General features: G+C 42.7%; 1 protein-coding gene across 1 annotated transcript in view; it reads left to right on the top strand.

The window, feature by feature from the left end:
* LOC144762795 (CD109 antigen-like) overlaps positions 1 to 19,130 on the top strand; it is a 628,126-nt gene that overhangs the window by 592,586 nt on the left and 16,410 nt on the right. The window contains exons 30-31 of the mRNA XM_078648065.1: positions 2,951 to 3,087; positions 14,046 to 14,202. Of these exons, the coding sequence (XP_078504191.1) occupies positions 2,951 to 3,087; positions 14,046 to 14,202 (294 nt within the window). The remainder of the gene's footprint in view (positions 1 to 2,950; positions 3,088 to 14,045; positions 14,203 to 19,130) is intronic.

The raw sequence follows: 19,130 nt of genomic DNA, 5'->3' as shown, positions 1-19,130 counted from the left end.
TGTTCTCCGTTGCACGTGGGGTGTGATACATTAATTGCCTTGCCTTCGACTAAGTACAGAGCTCTGCTGTTTGTCCGGGTACAAAGTATAAAAATGCTTCATACATTAATATTCATGTAGAGAAAGTTATTGTAACGTTTAGCTGATTAGAAATAATTGTTCTGAGGCATACTTCTAACTAAATATTTAGTTTATTACAGGATCCTGACTTGATCCAGAAAATACTCCCAGCACTGATAGGTGGTGCTGTGTGGTTCTGTGGTGCCCTCACACATCCCAGGAAGGGACAAGCAGAACTCCATATAGGCGCTACATCTGCTCTTACATCAGTTTCATAATCTTTCTCCTTCCGTGCCTTCAGACATGGGTAGTTCTTCCACATCATATGTGACAGTGTACCAGAATCCAACTTGGGACCCTATTAAGGTGTGCAGGAGTCACCTCCACAGAATGGGGTGATGGGATGGCATTGTTAAATCTGTGATTAGATGCAGTATCCAATTAGTAACTTGATCTTCATTTCGATACGTCTAACTACAAATCCCTCATCTTTAGAATAGGTCGTGCACCTAGATTTCGCAAACAGTGGATGGTCTGGGGAGTGAACTCTCATGCAAGAATCCTGCAGGACCGAAAGAGCAACATGTTCCTCCTTTTGGATTTGGCTGGCAAGGCAATAGTGCTTTGTGAACGTTTGTGCAGACATCCATGGCTCAGCAATGTAAATGTTTAAAACAGGCACCCCTTTAGTGATCACAGGCGCTTTGGCCCTGGTGGAATGAACAAATTGGTCTTCAGGGGCATCCTTTTTGGCCAATGTATATTTCTTCATGCAGAAGATGATCCACCTTGACAGAGTTACTGCCTTGCTTTTCCCGGCAAAACCCACAAAGAGCTGTTTGTCTACCTAATAATCTCTTGTGCAATCAGTGTGAAAGCTCAGCGCTCTTAGGGTCAAGTCAGTGAAGCCTCACCTCCTCTCTTGAGGGATGCAGTGAAGTCAAAAAGCCAGGAAGCTTATAAAGTGACATGAAAGTGTGATACAACCTTTGGCAAGAAGGAAGTATACGTCCTCGGGACTATCTGGGAAGAAAGTGGTGTAGGGAGGGACCACAGAAAGTACCTGTTGTTCACTCACTCAGTGTACAGAAGTGAGGTCAATGGGAAAGACGGTCATAATAGGCAGGAGTCGTTACAAGCAAAGTTCTCATGGGCTGAAAGGTGTGCACAGAACGAATGTCAGGACCAAATTTAGGTCCCATTATGGCATAACAAACAACCTTGGATAAAACATGAGTGGTCTTCTTAGGAAGTGCATCATCACAACAGGTAATTAAAAAAAAAAGAAGGCTGAAAGGGTCAACATGTAAACCTTAACTGTGCCCAATGCAAGGCCTTGTAGGGTTATGACAGGACATACAACAAGCTTTCAAAATACTCGGCCTGTAGAGGAACAAGCTAACAGATACAACACCGGAACACAAATGTCTTCCATATTCCTCCATTAATAGATTTTGCTGACGGACATCTTACTACAAGAATGACATCCACTACCTCAGATGGCAACTCAAAGGAGTTCAGCTGATGCCATGCAATCTCCACACGTGGAGGTGCAGATTACAGAAATTAAGGTTTAGGATCCTTACCCTTATTGCTGAGACGGAGTCCTCCCGAAGGGTTAGCCGGGTTGGGGGCAAATGCTAAGAATCAGAAGATTTCCTGTCCCACTCAGTCATTTATATATTTACCATTGGATACTGCCCTTTTGTACCACATTTCCTGTAGAGATGCTCTTGGTGCTAATAAAAGATGTAACTGTTATAAAATGTACAGCATTCGCAGCATTCGGTTAAACTACTGGAAAAGAGGTTGTGATTTTAATCTACTCACACTATCTAAATCCAAGCCCGAACCTTCTTCATCGCCCTTCTACAGGCACCTCATAAATAGGCGGTAAAAGATTTTTTTAGCCAAATAAATTGGTGATGGATTTCCTTTTCAGACCATCTACATAACAGTTCAGTTTATCAAAGAAATTGAGTGAACGCCATACAGCGAGAATAAAGAAACAGATTGACAGTAAAATAGATTAATGATCACGTTTCAATTCAGGATCAGAACGAAACGAATTGCTCTTGTGGCAATTTAAAAGACTTACAGACCGTTTAGAAACTTTAAAAGAAACAAAAAACAAAAACCTTCCCAGCCATACTCACAACTTCCTGATGCCACTCCGGGAGCGGTGGTCAGCAGGCAGACCCCTAAGCACTTCGCTTTTACACATGTGTTTGACGAAAAGCCTGTCTTTATACAATCAAAGATTAATATGGTTCAATAATGCACATTTATTTCAGGATTAAAGTTAGCACGTTCATCTTTCCATTAAGTTCATCCCCACCTTCTAAGTGTAGTACCAATCTTGTTCCAGAGGGGGATCTACTGTCTGGGACAGAAATAAGTTGTTTAATGTTGAGTCAGATTAAAAAAGTAAAGTAAAGTAAAGTCCACATTTGTAAAGCGCACAATCACCCGGAAGGGTCTCTAGGCGCTGGGGGGCCGTCGGGAAGATTAAGCGAGCTATTGCCCAGAGTCACATGGTGCTGGGCTAACCTGCCGCCGGAGCCGGGGATCGAACCGTGGTCCCCAGATTAATGGTCAATAATTTATTTTCTGAACGGTCCATTTTACCAATGAATTAATCATTCGATGTCTGGATTGGATGTGACGTGACCTAGTCTAAAATGACAGTTTAATCTAAGTTGCCATGCCGATTTATGCTGTAAATGAATCTTTGAGTTGGGAAAAGTGTTCAAAAGACAGCCTCTCTCTTATTTCAATGCACTACAATTCTAATATTAATTTTGGAGTACATGGACGTAGCTGGAAGAGTGCCACTTAGGATCTCTGTGTTGTCCAACGAGTTCTCACATGTAGATTGTTTATCCTTCAGATGAATGTGGCTTACAACATTATGCCTTCCGCGAGGCGCAGAAGAAGCGTAGATGGGACAGAAACCTTTGCACTGGACATCACAGTAGAAGACGACAAAAATGATTTAAACAAAGTTACAGTTCAAGCATGCACAAGGTAAAATAATTTCTGCTAACTTCGTTTTTGGCAAACGTTCATTCTACTGACTGTTCATGTTTTGTATATACCATGGGCATCCACTCCAGTGACCAGAAAGCATCGCGAGTCAAATTTGCGATGACAGCTCCACAAAATTCCTCCTTCATTCATTGATTCATGTATTAAATTGCTTCCAATTCTTAAAGCCTCTTCCTCACAACTGTTTTGATTTATTTAATTGACTGAATTTTGTAAGCAGTTACTAAGGTTTTCAAATTGGACAAATATATATGTACACATGGCTCGTATAAAGCACATAGATTGGGGTAGAGACCTATATAGTATCATACACAATGTGGAGCCTGGGTCACGGATGTTTTTTCAGTGATTGGTTTATAGGACAAAGAATTTGGGAGGCTAGAGAAACAGGGCGACTAATCAAGTGATTGGATGGGCTTTTAATGCCTTTTCTGTAATTTGGGAATGTTGCAGCAAATCTGCTATGCAGAGGGTTGTTGTTCCAGATACTGGGCACATGGAATGAAAATGTGTATTCCTGGTCCTTTGCTTCTCACATTTCTTTATGTTAACTGTGTCATTACTCATTTTGTTGCACTGGTCTCCTGAGGTGGTTACCTGTTGGCCAGTTAGGCTGATACACCAGGCATCACTACCCTTGTTGTGAATTGAATTGAATTGAATTAGGCTTTTATATAGGGCGACTGTCACCCTGCGGGTATCCTGGCGCTCAGACTTAAATAGATCAACCAAACCAACAGACCGGGTCGACAGTAGGGATGGGCTTAGGGATCAGTCCTGGAAAACAGCCAAGTTTTCAGGCGCCTTCGAAATTCGGCCAAAGAGTTGGCTTGTCTGATATTCTGAGGTAGCTTATTCCATAAATGAGTGGCTGTCACACTGAAAGCCCTCCCCCCCCCCCCATCCTGGAGCGCCTAAATCTGGTGGTCGTCAGCAAATTTGCACTGGAGGAGCGGAGCTGCCTTTTGGGATTGTACCAGGTAAACTTCTCTTGCAGTGGGACAGGGCCTATGTTGTGCACAGCTCTGTACACAATGCAAAGTGATTTGAAGTGTACCCTTTCCTTAATAGGCAACCAATGAAGGTCTCTCAGAGCCAACGTTGTGGAGGATCTACGTTGCCTATTTAGCACCATCTTCGCTGCCATAGACTGGACTCTCTGCAGCCCCTGAAAGATGTACTGCGGAGCTCCCAAATACAGTGAGTTGCAGTAGTCCAGCCTACTCAGCACTATTCCTCACTACAAGGGAGCGCGAATCTTTAGGGAGTAGTGGAAGGATCTGACGTAACATGTGCATTAAAGTGAGGCATACGGCAACAGTTTTGTTAGCCTGCGACTCCATTTGAAGGCTACTGTCCACCAGAACTCCGAGATTGCGCACCGTTTTGGATGGGGCCAAAGGCTCCTCCTCTGGTGTAAGCCTGAATTCCAGAGGTAGATGTCGGGACAGTCTGGCCGTAGGACAGTATACCACCTCTGTCTTCCCTCCATTGAATTGTAAAGAGTTGCTCTTAAGCCATCCAGCAGTCTGACGCATACACTCCTGGAACGTATCCATCGATACTGCTTGCTTCCCCTCAAGGGAAAACACCAATGAGTGTCGTCAGCATAGTTAACCAGGTCGAAACCAAAAGATTTAATAATGGGAAACAGGGGCTGTAGATAGATGTTAAAAAGGATTGGACTGATCGCAGAGCCCTGTGGTACCCCATGGTGCACTGGAGACTTACTGGAGGTAAAAGGTGTCAGAGTCACCCTCTGATGTCTTCCTGAAAGGTAGGACCTTAGCCATTGTAGGGCCCACCCTGACACCCCTATACTATGCAATCTTTCCACCAGTATTGCGTGGCTCACCGTATCAAATGCGGCTGACATATCGAGCAACACTAGAATGGTGTCACTCCCATTGTCCGCACGCATTCGTAGGTTATCTAATACGGTTGCCAAGGCTGTCTCAGTGCTGTGGCCTGGGCGAAACCCAAATTGGTCCCTGTCCAGCAGATGGTTGTCTTCCAGGTGACGAGAAAGACTTTTGCTGACTACTTTTTCCAAGATTTTAATTGGATATGGCAGAAGGGAGATGGGTCTAAAGTTTGCTGGTGTCTTAGGGTCTAGCGAGGGTTTTTTCAACAGAGGTGTCTCTACCGCCAGCTTCCATGCCTCTGGGACAGTACCTGCTTCCAGGGATTGGCTGCAGATCTGTTGCAGCCAGGGGAAGGTTGCTTGGCCAATAGTTTTCCAGATTTTATGTGGAAGGGGGTCGAAAGGGGAGCCAGAGGACACGCTGTTAGCCAAATTGTTAAAAGAGTCATCTGTGTGGACTGAAACATTGTCCAGGGAGGTGTTCACCTGGACCACTTCAACCGGCCTCTGGATAGAATTGTGCAGGTCACTAGTGTCATTAGGATGAAGATCTCCAACAATTTTGGCGATTTTATCTTTAAAATGGGCAGCAATCTCCTCGCAAAGTTCTTGCATTGCAACTACCTTCTTGCTCATGCCCATTGGGCAGGAGAGATCCTAAACAATTTTAAACAGGGGTTTAGTGCTATTTGAAGCTTGTAAAATGGAATTGATTTAGATTTGAAAATAGCCGTCTTGTATATAGCCAGCGCAGATTTCAAGGCTTTCTTATCTGAGTCAGAGTAGGTCTTCCTCCATTTCCTGTCAACTTTCTTACATGTCGAGCGCAGTAATTTCAGTTCCTCATTATACCAGGGGGCTGAGGCTTTCTTCCTATTTTTAAGGCTTTTGACAGGGATTATTGGGTCCAGAGTACTAGCTATATGATTACAGAGTGTTTTATAGTTCTCTTCTACGGAGTTGGAAGGAGAAAAGAGATTTATATTAGTAAAAATCTGTAAATTCTCGTTTCTTCCCAATTTGGCCCATTCTCTTCCCCTTCTGTAGAACACCGGACAGTCATCATTGTGCGCGGATCTGAGAACCTTAATATTAAAGTGGACTAGATAGTGATCAGTCCAGCTTTGTGGCAATACATCTATCACCACTGTCTCGGTCTCTGTAGCAAACAGGAGATCCAGCACGTGCCCCCCTAGATGAGTGGGTTGCTGAACCAGCTGTTGTAGATTAAGGTTCAGGCAGGTATTTCTTAAATCTCTCAGGTGGCTGCCCAGACTTCCGTTATCCCAAAGATTGAAGTCGCCCATTATAACCATTCTGGAGTGAGTTAGAGTCAGATTTGTAATGATATCCAAGAATGCTTGGAAGTGAGTATCTTGCCCAGGGGGTCTATAACAGATCATTCCTGTTAACAGCCTACCTTTGGCCTCCTGCAGTGAGAAGCCCAGGATTTCAATTCCTTTTACGTCATCTATCTCTAGCGGCGCAAAGTTCCATTCCTCCTTGAAGATAACCCCGACCCCTCCTCCCCTCCCCGTGGGTCTGGGTTTATGAAAAACTTTATATCCCCGGCGGCTGGCAAATCCTAATTCAACAGCAGAGTCAGGACTGGTCCAGGTCTCCGTTAAGAAGAGGGCATCCAGATCCATATCTTCTACCATACAGCATACTTCCAAATGATGCTTTACTAGGGATCTGCTGTTAATCATCCCACAGTTCAAGGGCTTTATAGCCGGACCTACTTTAGGTGGACAATGGGGGAGCCCCCTACCTTCCCTCTTGCCTAGTTCCAATAAATGTTCCCTTGAATACTTAGTCCGACCTTGTTCTTTATGTTGACGGGCAGCATGGCTGGCACTGAGCACGTCCGGAGCGCGGACGGGCGCAGACGGGCTTGCCTCTGGCGCGCCCGCGTGCGCTGTGCACTTGCATAGCGTTGTCTAAATAGGCGGGTAAATGCAGTCAGCCAGCCACTAGAGCGCGATAGCAAATGGCGCTCAGTATTGGACGGCAAATCCCCACACCCAAGATGGCGCTGGATGACTATCGAGAGCCTTGAGGGGGTTAGAATCCCGCTAAGCAGCAGGTGATGTGCAATATTTTAAAGAGTGAGTGAGTGGGACTGAAAAATGATAACAGGCTACAGGATTTCAGTTAAAAAGGTTAAAAAGAGCAATTCGCCCGTTTTTTCTTGCGAGTATCCAGAACCTACCGCAGCTTCCCCACAATTGGGAGGTCAGCGTGAGGTTTAGCAATTTAGGTCTATTTCGCCGCGCGCCTGCAGAGCCCCGTCCTAAATAGGCGGGCGAATGCAGCCAGCCAGCCACTAGAGCGCGATAGCAAATGGCGCTCAGTATTGGACGGCAAATCCCCACACCCAAGATGGCGCTGGATGACTATTGAGAGCCTTGAGGGGGTTAGAATCCCGCTAAGCAGCAGGTGATGTGCAATATTTTAAAGTGCGAGTGAGTGGGACTGAAAATGATAACAGGCTACAGGATTCCAGTAAAAAAGTTTAAAAAGAGCAATTCGCCCTTTTTTTCTTGCGAGTATCCAGAACCTACCGCAGCTTCCCCACAATCGGGAGGTCAGCGTGAGGTTTAGCAATTTAGGTCGAGTTTCTTCAAGATAATGTTACCTGTAGCACCTAATGGAGCCCCTGCAATGTGACTGGGGTGTTATTGTATTTCTTAAGCCTTTTGAGTTAAAGGACCCCACTTGGAATGTGCTTTTTGAGGCCAACATTGGAGTTGCCATCATTCAGGGGAGAGTGAACAAAAAGCTTGGGCTTGGTTTTGACAATCGGCTAGTGTTCACTGAAGAGTGAGATGATACACAATTGTATTGGTTTTCGATATGTCTTGAAGGAGAGTTTGAAATCTGTGAGTGTGATTGATTTACCAATTTTTAAGAGTGAAACTATCTAGTTGCTGGTTAGCCTCTCCTGCATCTGAGTTTGTCTATTGTTTTGATGAGAATGATTTTTTGATTTAGTCTAATTCATTAAGATATGGACTCTTGATGTAGTCTATATTTATAGAAGTCCTTAATTGTGATAATGTTCAGATATGGTTATTTCTTATGCATCTTGGTGATTAATGATTCATTTGTTGTAAGCTCTATGTAAAGGATGACATTGAGAGCGTCTGTATTGACCCTAGAGGTACAGCGCATGTAATTGGTAGCTAGTGAGATTGGGAGAGCTTCATCTGAATGAGCTAACGTCATTAAGAAGATCACCATCTATCATTTTCATGCGTGACGACATATTGTTGATCTGGACTTCATGGCCAATGGTTTTAAAGGTTCTTGAGAATTCCAAGTGTAGACAGAATGCAAAGGGCAGTATGGTACTTCAGCATGGCCTGGGATATTGATTTGGCCCTAAATTTTGTTAGCCACCGTTTTATCAACTCTCTTTCTCAAGAATGTGCTTGCTGGCCAGTGAGATTTTGAGGGTCAGTGATTGCCTTGCTTCTGCCCAGGAGAAAATATCCTATTTTGAGTGTGTATACAAAGATGCTTTCAGTAAATGATGCATTTAGTATATTAAGTGGAATCTGTTTCATTCCGATGAGGGTTTTGCAATTGCTGATCCCTCAATTTCCTATTTGAATGGTAAAACTTTCAGAACAGTAAGGATGTCAGAGGTCTGTGATTTGAGCACTTGAAAATTATGCTTTTGTGAATGTTGCATGGTTAGATGAGAGAGGCTTTGATGGTTGGTTTTTGCTGTTGATAGGGGATCTGTTATTGTCTGTCATTTCCATGAGTTTTGTCTTGAAGTAGGCTCCATTGGTTTCAGCAAAAATAACATATTTCATTTGTTTGGTAATCTGCTTACATAGGTTTATGCCTTGTGCTTTCTTATCCTTGAGTGGATAATTTGCTTTCTTGTTCGTGAATGGTGCATTTGCTCTCATTTAGAGATGATTGTTTCAGAGTGTTTTATTGAGCATAGCCTGTTTGGAGAATGCTGACTGTCGGTGTAAAAGGGCTGTGCCTTAGGTTGCATTTTTAGTTCTGATTTTCTGGGCTGAGAAATGTATGTCTTTAGAGTGTAATTGCTTTTTGGGTTAAGGTTGACTGTGGTTATATATTGGCATGTCAATGAGATAGGGATGGTAAAGTAATTAGTCTTGTCCGGAGAAGTTGTCAAATGGCGGTTGTCTGCAAGCATGAAGGCTACTATTTGGATGATGCTTTAACCTTTGGTGTGGATTGATTTGGCGATTTTTTTGGTGTTCAGATTATTGAGTAGGTGTTTTACATGTAGTTTGTGGGTGAGATTCGAGAGATCCAAAAATGTGGTAACATTTTAAAAGAAACTAATTGGCTGTTCATGAAATCTAGAAAAGCTTTGTGTGACTTAGTAAGCAGATGGAGTTGCCCAGAAGTATTATTTTGAGGATGTTTCACTTTACAAAATATTTGTGGTCCTCTATTGTTATGTTTTTCATCGTAAGCTTGGTAGTCGAACTAGTATCTTGGATTTTTTAAACCCTCACAAAAGGGGTTATTGTGTAGAGACAATGGCGAAACCCCAAACTATTTCTTTTTAAAAAAAACATATTGTATTAGTCAATTCGCATATGTTGCATAGGGCTCTGTACACCAAAGTCATCTGCCTAAGCAAACCAAATATAACCATGACAGCAAACAACTTTTTTGCAGGATAGACAAAACAATATACATGAGCATTTACCAATATTGCACCCCTCCCCAACTCCCTCCCTCCCACTCCCCCCTTAAAGATCGCACTAAATCCATACAGTCTTGTCCGCAACTTGAAAAGGAAATCAAATAGTCCTAATCCAGGCACTTACACCCTCCCTGCTCCATCCCTACCCTCCTCCTATACATGCCCCATGGCTTAATCCGGTAACGAAGGCTCCACCATCGCCGGAGGCTCCAGCCAGAGGCCCCGGTACTCCGCCCATCATTTCCATATTTTATAGTGTTTGTGCGGGCACCCCCTACCTACAAAGATGGGTTGTTCCAAACCCATACAAAAGTCCAGACCATTTCTCCAGGCAGCCACAGAGGGGGCCCTAGTCGCCTTCCATGCTTTAGCAATGTCTCGTTTTGCCAGTGTAAGACCTAGGAGCATGAGATATAGGCATTGCCACCCACCCCCTCCATGACATGGAGCAGTGCCAGCTGTGGTGTGCATGTCAGCTCCCAGCCCAGGACCTCAGAGAGACAGGCGAATACCCCACTCCAGAAGCGATCAACAGGGTGCACTGCCAAACCGTATGTATAAACGTACCCTCAGCCCGACCACAGCGAAGACACTCCGGGAAAGCAATCAAACCCGCCCGCCACAGACGTGTCCTAGTAAAATAGACCCTGTGAAGATATTTGAATTGGACTAGGCGGAGCCGTATCACTATGGTCGCCCCCCGCGGGGCTGCTAGGGTTTCCGTCCGATCCTTCTCCTCCAGTCCACCCACACCTGCCTCCCAGTCCCCTTGGAGTTTCTAAAGTGTAGGGGGGCAGTGCGTGACCAGGGATTGATAAATACGAGAAATCTTCTTTTCCTGCAGATCCCCCATAAAAACTTTAGCTTCAATGGGACTAAATTGGGGTATGGACTCCAGGCCCTGCAGACTAGGGGACAGCGCATGGCGTAACTGGAAATATCGATAAAATTGTGTCTGGGGTATATGAAACGCCTCCTGAAGATCCTGGAAGGATTTTAGTGTTGTGCCCCTCAGAACATCTCCCAGGGTGGAGATACCAATAATGTCCCATCCCCGAAACCCCTGAAGGGCCGCCAAGTGGGGCAGGCGCCCATTATTCCACAATGGGGTCACCCGGGTCAGAACATTCCACCTGTCCATGCGCCGCAATGTCTGCCTCCAAACCATAAACACCACCTGCGTGACTGACGGCAGCACACTACGTAACCACGTTGAATACAAAAGTGCATGTAGTGTGTGATGTTCCATTAGGCAACGTTCCATTGTGAACGCTGGGTCCCCCCTATTGCCATACCACCATTCTATGAGGACCAGCGGATGCGAGGCCTGATAATACGAGAGGAGATCCGGGTATGCCAGACCTCCACAATAAGTGGATAGAAAGCATGTACGTATAGCCGCGCCCACCTTTCCCCCTTCCCACAGAAAGTACCCCAGCACAGAATTCACCAGCCTGAACCATCTAGTTTGGATCGGGTACGGGTGATTCTGCAGCTGATAGAGAAGTCAGGGGAGTGCTACCATTTTGAAGATTGCCTATCTGCCATACAGTGTCAGAGGCATGCGGGACCGTGACTTAAGGTCTGCACGAACCCGCTCCCACACAGATGTCAGGTTAAGTTCCCAGGCAACTACCGGTACGTCCGAGAGCACCACACCTAGATATTTCAAACCACCTATAGCCGACTGGACCGTAGTTGCCCACGAGCCCACTCTTGTCCGATCTCCCAGTGCCCACAGTGTAGCTTTGTGGGGGTTCATGTACACACCCGATGTTTCCCCGAAAATCTACATGATACACAAAAGTAGTGGCGCCCCGTCCCGTCAATCATCATCAGAAAGAAGAGAACGTTGTCTGCATGCTGTGCAATTCTATTGGAAAGGCCCGTGGACCATTCAAATCCCCGTACCTGGACATCTATGCGCCCCCAGGCCGCCAAGGGCTCCATGACCAGGGCGAAGAGCTATGGAGACAGGGGATATCCCAGCCGCGTTCCCCTCTGAATAGAGAAGGTGGAGGAGGCGGCGCCCGCGAACCGCACCGACGTCGTCAGACCCGTATGTAGGAGTTTCACGTAGGAAAGAAAGCGTGGGTCCAGGTTGAGTCTATGGAGCAGAGCGTAGAGGTAGACCCAGCTCAGGGAGTCAAACGCCCTGTCCATGTCTGCCAAGAGTAGTGCCGCCGGTGCCCCAGTTTGTTGGATTGCTGCAACCGCGACCTGAAACCCCAAACTTTTTAACGTATCATATTTTCCTTTTCCAAAGTTTTTTGGTAGAAAGCAATAAAGTGGTGGCAATGAAGGCAATCACATTCAAGAAATAGATTAACTTTTCCATATTTTCCTTAGTCAAGCTTGCAACCATACATGCCAGGCATCAGAATCTGAAAGACACACAGATAATGGATGGGATGCTGAGCAAATCAAATATTCACTCCCTGTCAAGAGATCTGAGTTAAATCCATAGTTCTTTAGCTCACCATGCCACCCCATTTTGGGCCCAGCAATATGCAAATCAGTCTTGACCCTTTGCCTCATGGAAACAGTCCAGCCTGAACTGCCAAGCTAGGTCCTCCCTGGACAGGAAGCAAGCATCCTGGGACTAGTTTCGGGACATAACCCCTCATCAGCCAGGCTAGCTTGAATCCAGTGGCCTAGTGAGCCCGGAACCCAAAATTTGATAAGGAAGATGCAGCCTCCTCCAAAATGTGAAATATAATGCATTAGTTTACTTACATAAATATTATCAATTATATTCATAATTCTGAGAAGTAACCCTTTAATATGTTTTGTACTTACATTTTTTTGGGAAATATTTCTTCTAGAATGTAAAGGTATGTAAAGTTACATAAGGATTAAAAGCCTAACCACATAATTTGAGTATCATTAGGTGAATCTCAAGTAGTATGCCACTGTGAAGAACATACTAGTGTTAGTAATATAATTGATTATACAAATCACAAGCCAAAGACTGCATACATTTTACAAAGAAATGTAGATAAGAGATTATATGCTTTCAGTTTGGCAAACTGATCACTGAGTGAATTAACTTAGGAAGGAAAAGCATGAAAGTAGTCACTGGCAGACAGGTACTTGTGCCAGGTAGTACAGCGTAACCAGTCTCAAATCTTGTCCACGGTTTGTCAAGGTTGCATGCTAAACTACATTATATCTATTAAGGTACCCTCTTTGTGAATACTAATAAGGGCTTTTAGGACATTCGTTACATTCTCGGACCCTTGTGCTGGCCATTTGTGGTAGTGAAATGAAGAAGCCTTCAATGGCCTTAATGTACTACCAACCATTGATATTACTTGTATAAGTTCACAAGGGCACTCCAAAAACATTTTACACATAAGCAAGACACTAGATGGGTAAAGCCGGCAACTTCTGTTTATGTGACTCCATACAAACAAATCATGAGTCCATACATATATACTGTGTGTGTCCGTCACTGGAAATTGAGGCACCATTAGGATTAATTACTTGAGCTTCAGACAATCACATCATAGAAATGATTAATTAGAAAACATTTTAATCTTATGACTTGTTGTCCCTCCTTTTTCTACAACCTCTATCTGTCGGGAAATTCTCTTTGGACCTTTCTGTAAGAAATAGGGCTAAAAAATGGCTAACCCAAAGTTTTCTGAATTTCGGCCTTCCTAATTTGAAAAAAATACTTTTCATTAAGTGCTTAATGAAGAAATATATCCATTAACTACATACTGTGGGGAATCTTGTAGGATAGCCCTACAGACAGGCCTGACCCCCTTTTGATTTTTCACCACAAACTGTAAATGGTTCTGAATGATGAAAACTGTAAAATATCACAACACTCTGCCAAGTAGATTTCCAGAGAACTTGAAACATACACATAAAGGGAATTAGCCATCAGTAACAGTGGGTGCAGCAGACAATAAACAGGGTCCACCTGAACAGGGTCCAACTGAATCAAAGTGGCATCCTCATTTTGAATGTGCTGAGGTTGAAATGTTAATTCACACATTGTTTTTAACCACCTGTATGAGTCTGACCGTGGGTGTAAAACAATCCTGCATGATCTCTCTCAGGACTGTGCCTTATGAACATAATCAAGAGATTGCTCTGTGTACCTATTTCCAAAGAAACTCCACTTTACTGAGAGGACATATTCTCTGCCTGTGCTCAGAGGTCAAACAAGCCACTAAAGTATCTCACAAGGTTAAAAGGGACCGATCGGCTAAATATGTCAAGATAAATCATGACACAATGTATTTTGTTTAAATGTTTCTCCTTGTTGACAACATTTTAATTGCAAGACTTAATCTGCATTATCACACAATTGACTCTTTACTGTGTGGATGTATAAAATGTTCATATGTTTGTGTGCAGGTATATCCCTTCAATGTATGGTAACGAGAGTGGGATGGCTCTAATGGAAGTACACTACTTAAGTGGTTTCTCACTAGATAACTCAATCTCCATAGAGAATAATCTGCTCAAAAAGGTTGAACCGGATAACGGCAAAGTGAATCTTTACTTTGATTCGGTAAGTTTTACTTTTATTAGCCAGTTTTTTGTGTTTGGGAGCTGCAATTGAACAATTTATGCCCATAAAATGTTTCCAATTCGTCAGTTCGTCGGTATTTGTTTTCTAAATCAATTTGTTTTTTGAGAACAGACCTGAACTGAATTTATTTCTCTCAGACTGATGACAACATAGTTATAGTTTCTAAGTATGTTGTATTTTTTCTAAACACCTATATGTCCTTGCTTATTGTTCTCGAGTTTAATGGAATTAGCTTATATTGCTTTCCGATTCTTTTTTATCTCAAAAAAGTTTATTGGGGTTTTCCACAAAAAGAACAAAAGAAAAATGATATGGCTAATACGTGGCGAAATATGGAATATCGGTAGACAAATCACTTGTACAAGATTGGTAAATGGGTAATGAGCAGTAGAAGGAACAAGGGGGAAGGAGCAGAAAATCAAATTAAACCAAATTAAATCAAATCATACTAAATCGAAGAGCAAATGGAGTAATACCTATGCAAGAAGTGGTCTCATGAGGATTCCAGCAATGGGCGCGACAGGCCTATGATTTGGTACATATTACCAATATCGCTCCTTTAATATACTTTTAACGTTTTCAAATACATCTCATAAGACATATACTTTGCACATCTCATAAGAAATATATACCTATTATTATAGAAAGAATGGTCCATGGTCTGTGAGGGCAAGGATGACCACCATTTGAAAACAAGTATTTTGAATCAGAATAGAGATCCACTACATTTGCTTTCTGTAGCGGAACGTTTTGGCAGCTTCACCACCTGGTGCCTGAGTTTTTTACTCCTACAGTATCTTCCACACACCTATCCAGACCCTGCATAACATAAATCTGACCCTGCTTATAATACCATCAAAATGTCAGCATCATAAATATCCGTTCTTTCACTATACAGTTCCTGTGAATTTGTGCATTTGAAACTCCCTTTCATTGGTTGTTAAATATTCCACTTGCCTGAAATTTTGAGTAAGAACCTCAAGATTGTCCCCTTTGATTAAGCAGTGCATTCAAACTACCTTCAAGAGATCCTTGAGTACCATTAAAGTGCAGCTACTTAAAAGCCTGTAAAGCAAAATATTGAATCGTCAGTGCTTGACTTCTAAACCGGAATGGCATATTTGTAAAGTTTAGACCATAGAGTAAACCGTATGAAAAATAAGTTACCAGTTTTTATATCTATCATTGAATCTATCATTGGCATGATTGGATCAGTTGCCACAGAACGGCAAGATGTACAACTTGATGTTAAGGGGGACTCTTAGGTAACCTCCTTGGAACCTGATTCAACTGGATACCAGGAAAAAGTCGAAATCACTAAGCTCAAGCCATGTATGCTGCATGCCTGTGCTGTCTCAGACCCAGTGCATTATTTAATTTTTCATATTGAAATATTAAGGGGATAATTTTGCCTTCTATCATCACAGGACTGCAATAGTATATTGTATATTCACTGCTGACAAAATGTCCTTGCAACCAATAAATTAAACACCCTTACAAAACAAATGTAACAGTTCCAAACCATGTGCAACCTCCAGAACCTCAGCTACATTGGCCATGACATTCTCTTCCAATGTACTTTGATAAAGTATCAGAAATCAAAAATAACATCAACTTCTATCTAACATTCTCATCCAACTATCAGTCACCATTTCTGTCGCCTCTTTTTTTTCTAACCAAACAAAGGCTTTTGGTTAACCTCCATTGACTTCACTGCTAGTTTCCTTTGTGAGACCACTTGCTTAACTCTTAGAGTAATATTTCAACTTGATTCTCATATCATTAAAGCTCCCAGTGCACCAACTGCTGCTGTTTTCTAAACTGCTGTCTAGTACAGAACCTGCACAGAAACACTACACGACAAAGATGACAACGGTTATACATGATACCACCATTAAAGAGATAACCACAATAGGGACCATAATATGCATAATTAAACAAATATGTTCTTGAATGTGAAATCTGATTGTTGGGCTTGATCATCTCTACAGGGCCACCCCCAAACTGTATGCCTTCCCCTCCTGTTTTCTGAACCTGTTTTGTTGGCTTTTACAGCTCTGTACACTTTACCACTGCTTAGAAGAGCTAAAATACTCTCCATCAAACATGGTAAAATTGGCTAACACCTAATTTGCACATTTAATGTGCCCCAGGTCTGTAAATTAAGTGCTACTAGTGGGTCTGCAGCACTGATTGTGCCTCCCACTTCAGTAGCTCTTTAAACATGTTGCAGGTCTACCACTGCATATCCCATGGGTGCAGTTTTAAACTGCCATTTCACCCTGGCAAGTTAACCTACATGACCGGCCTAAACTTTCATTTTTATTACATGTAAGTCACCCCAAGGTAGGGGCTTGACAGCCATAAGAGCGGATGCAGTGTATTTAAAACATAGGACAAGTTATTTTCAGTTTTGCATGCCTGGTAGTGAAATACTCTTCAATTCGTTTATCACTACTGCAAGGCCTATCTCTCCTATAGATTTACATGGGCAATACCTTGTTACATTTTTTTAAGTGTAATTTCCAGTTAGGAAAAGATTGACATTGGAAGCTTGGTTACTCTGGTCTAACAATTTAATATCCCAATTTATAGTGAAGTTGGATTTTACATTGAAAGTCTGAAAATGCCACTTTTAGAAAGTTCCATTATAAAACAATTGGGTGACCCAAAATTATAATTTAAAGGACCTAGGTAACCTCTGATACAATGGTCCTATCAGAGGAGAAATGTAAATTATTTAAAAGGTGGAGTGCCAAACTTGATACCTCCTTCTAAGTTACTTTGAACAACCCCACTCAGATTAATCGCAGAGAATTGAGGTCAAAAGAATCCAGACACACACAAAAATCTTGCTCTAGAAGTTCTGAAAATGTATTCTCACACTATGATATACATTTAAATTACAATTAAATTCTTAGCTCCAGAAAGATTTTAGTGATAGAATAGTGCTCATGGAAGGTGGTTGTGTAGATACAGAGAAAAGAAAAGGAAGGTGGCTAAGGACCCATTACATATTCCATAGTTCTTCATACAGTAGCCTGTCCAACATTTTCATAACAAAATGGGATTGAGTGTTATATCAGTTTCTAGAGGTCTGATATCCTAATAATTAGAGAGCTCTTACCTCCCCTGTTTATGTTCATTATTTTCAGAGTGTTTTCATCTAAATTACTAGGTGATACTTAGAATTTAATGAAATACTAGATGATGCTCAAACAGGATTCTGCCCGCACTGCAGTATTGCTTGTCATGTTGAACAATTTTAGACTATTAGCAATTAATGGTCAGTCGAGTGCCCTTATTTTACTTGTTCTTTCAGCAGAATTCGATACTGTGCACATGAGATTCCGATCAATCAGATGCACTTATTGGGTATAAAGGAAAATGTCCTAGGTTCACCTTTCCTATTTCATGTTCCTGTAGTGTCCCTCAAGGCTCAACCTTGTCCCCTTTTCCTTTTTAATATCTATATGAGACCATCATGTGCTATTATTAGTTCCTTTGGTCTCAACATGGCTTTCTATGCTGATGATACAGCTTTTATTCACTGGATTGTGGGAACTAAAGTCCCAAACTTTCAAGGTCCTTCTTGGAGATTCCAGAACCTTGGATTGTGTTTTGGACACTTTGGAACCCCCAGAGGAACTTTAGGAAGAAGTTGCAGAAGTTTGGAGCATCTGTGGAGAAAAGCTCCTGAGGGGGACCGACTCCACCGCGAGTGCTAAGCCGCTGACCTTCAACCTTGAGCCGGCCTGCCCTGCTGGTTCATCCCACTGAAAAGCTCTGGTGGTCCGACTTCCAGCGTTTGACTGGAAAGCAAGCCGGCAAACACTCACTGATCCCAGACTGGTTAAGAGCATCAAGGGAGCCCTGCAGAAAAAGATCCAGAAAAGTTTCTAAGTCTGAAGGTAAAATCTCAACCGAGGCCAACCACGAGAGATATCTAAGCAGGGTTCCCTCACGGTCAGCCTGAAACTATTACTTTGTCCGGGCCAAGCACGACCAGATGTCCCAATGTGGCGCTATAGGTTTCTAAGTGTTACAGAGTGCTAAATATTTTAAAATTCATATCTCAGGTTCCCTACATTGGATTTTTGTAGCTTTGGTGTAATTTTAAAGATACAAATATTTCCTATTTTTATAAATTGGTGTGGGTTTTTTTATTGTGTGTTGTCTTACATTTTTATTGAATTGGTGTTTTTAAATGCTTTACATACCTGTCTCTTAAGTTAAGTCTGCCTGCTCGCAGCCAAGCTACCAAGGGTTGAGCATGGAAATAATTTACTGAGACCTATTCTGAGCACTAGACAGTGTTAGTGGCCTTATTGACAGTGGTAGATGCATATTTACCACTACTCATAACTCACTTTCCAACACAAGGTAGCCTTACTTCAGTGCTGAACTGGATTGGCTCTACTGGCTCAAACTACAAACAAACAAAGCAGAGAATTTGATAATTGGAGGCTTCTGTAATTCCTTGCACTCCACCCCAGTCAATAGAGTGTAATCCCTTTCTACCTCCTGCCAAGCAGATCAGTTGTTTAGCAGTTAAACTGACACCATTCTACTGATGGACAATTATTGATCCTCAGTCATACTTGTGTGTTTTTCACACAGGAAGTCCATGATCTATACTACCCACTGTTTTATATTGAGGAAACACTGGCCTGTGTTTCAGCTCGGAATGTTGCTAGATTGGACTATAGAAACAGTCTTTACGTGGGCATAAAGCAGTCCTTGGTACCACACTTGAAGTTTATCCAAAAGACTCTGTGTGGATGGTGGTAGGTGCACCTAGTTTTGTGCACGCTAAGCCCATCCTGAACATCTATCATTGATTCTCAATACAGCAATATGTTTTGTTCAAGGGTCTGTAAATTTTGCACACATCCCTTAATGGACAA

The sequence above is a fragment of the Lissotriton helveticus genome, chromosome 6 (assembly GCF_964261635.1).
Source record: "Lissotriton helveticus chromosome 6, aLisHel1.1, whole genome shotgun sequence".
NCBI lineage: Eukaryota > Metazoa > Chordata > Amphibia > Caudata > Salamandridae > Lissotriton > Lissotriton helveticus.
Note: the sequence above shows the minus strand (reverse complement) of the source record. Positions and strands in the feature narration are given on the sequence as shown.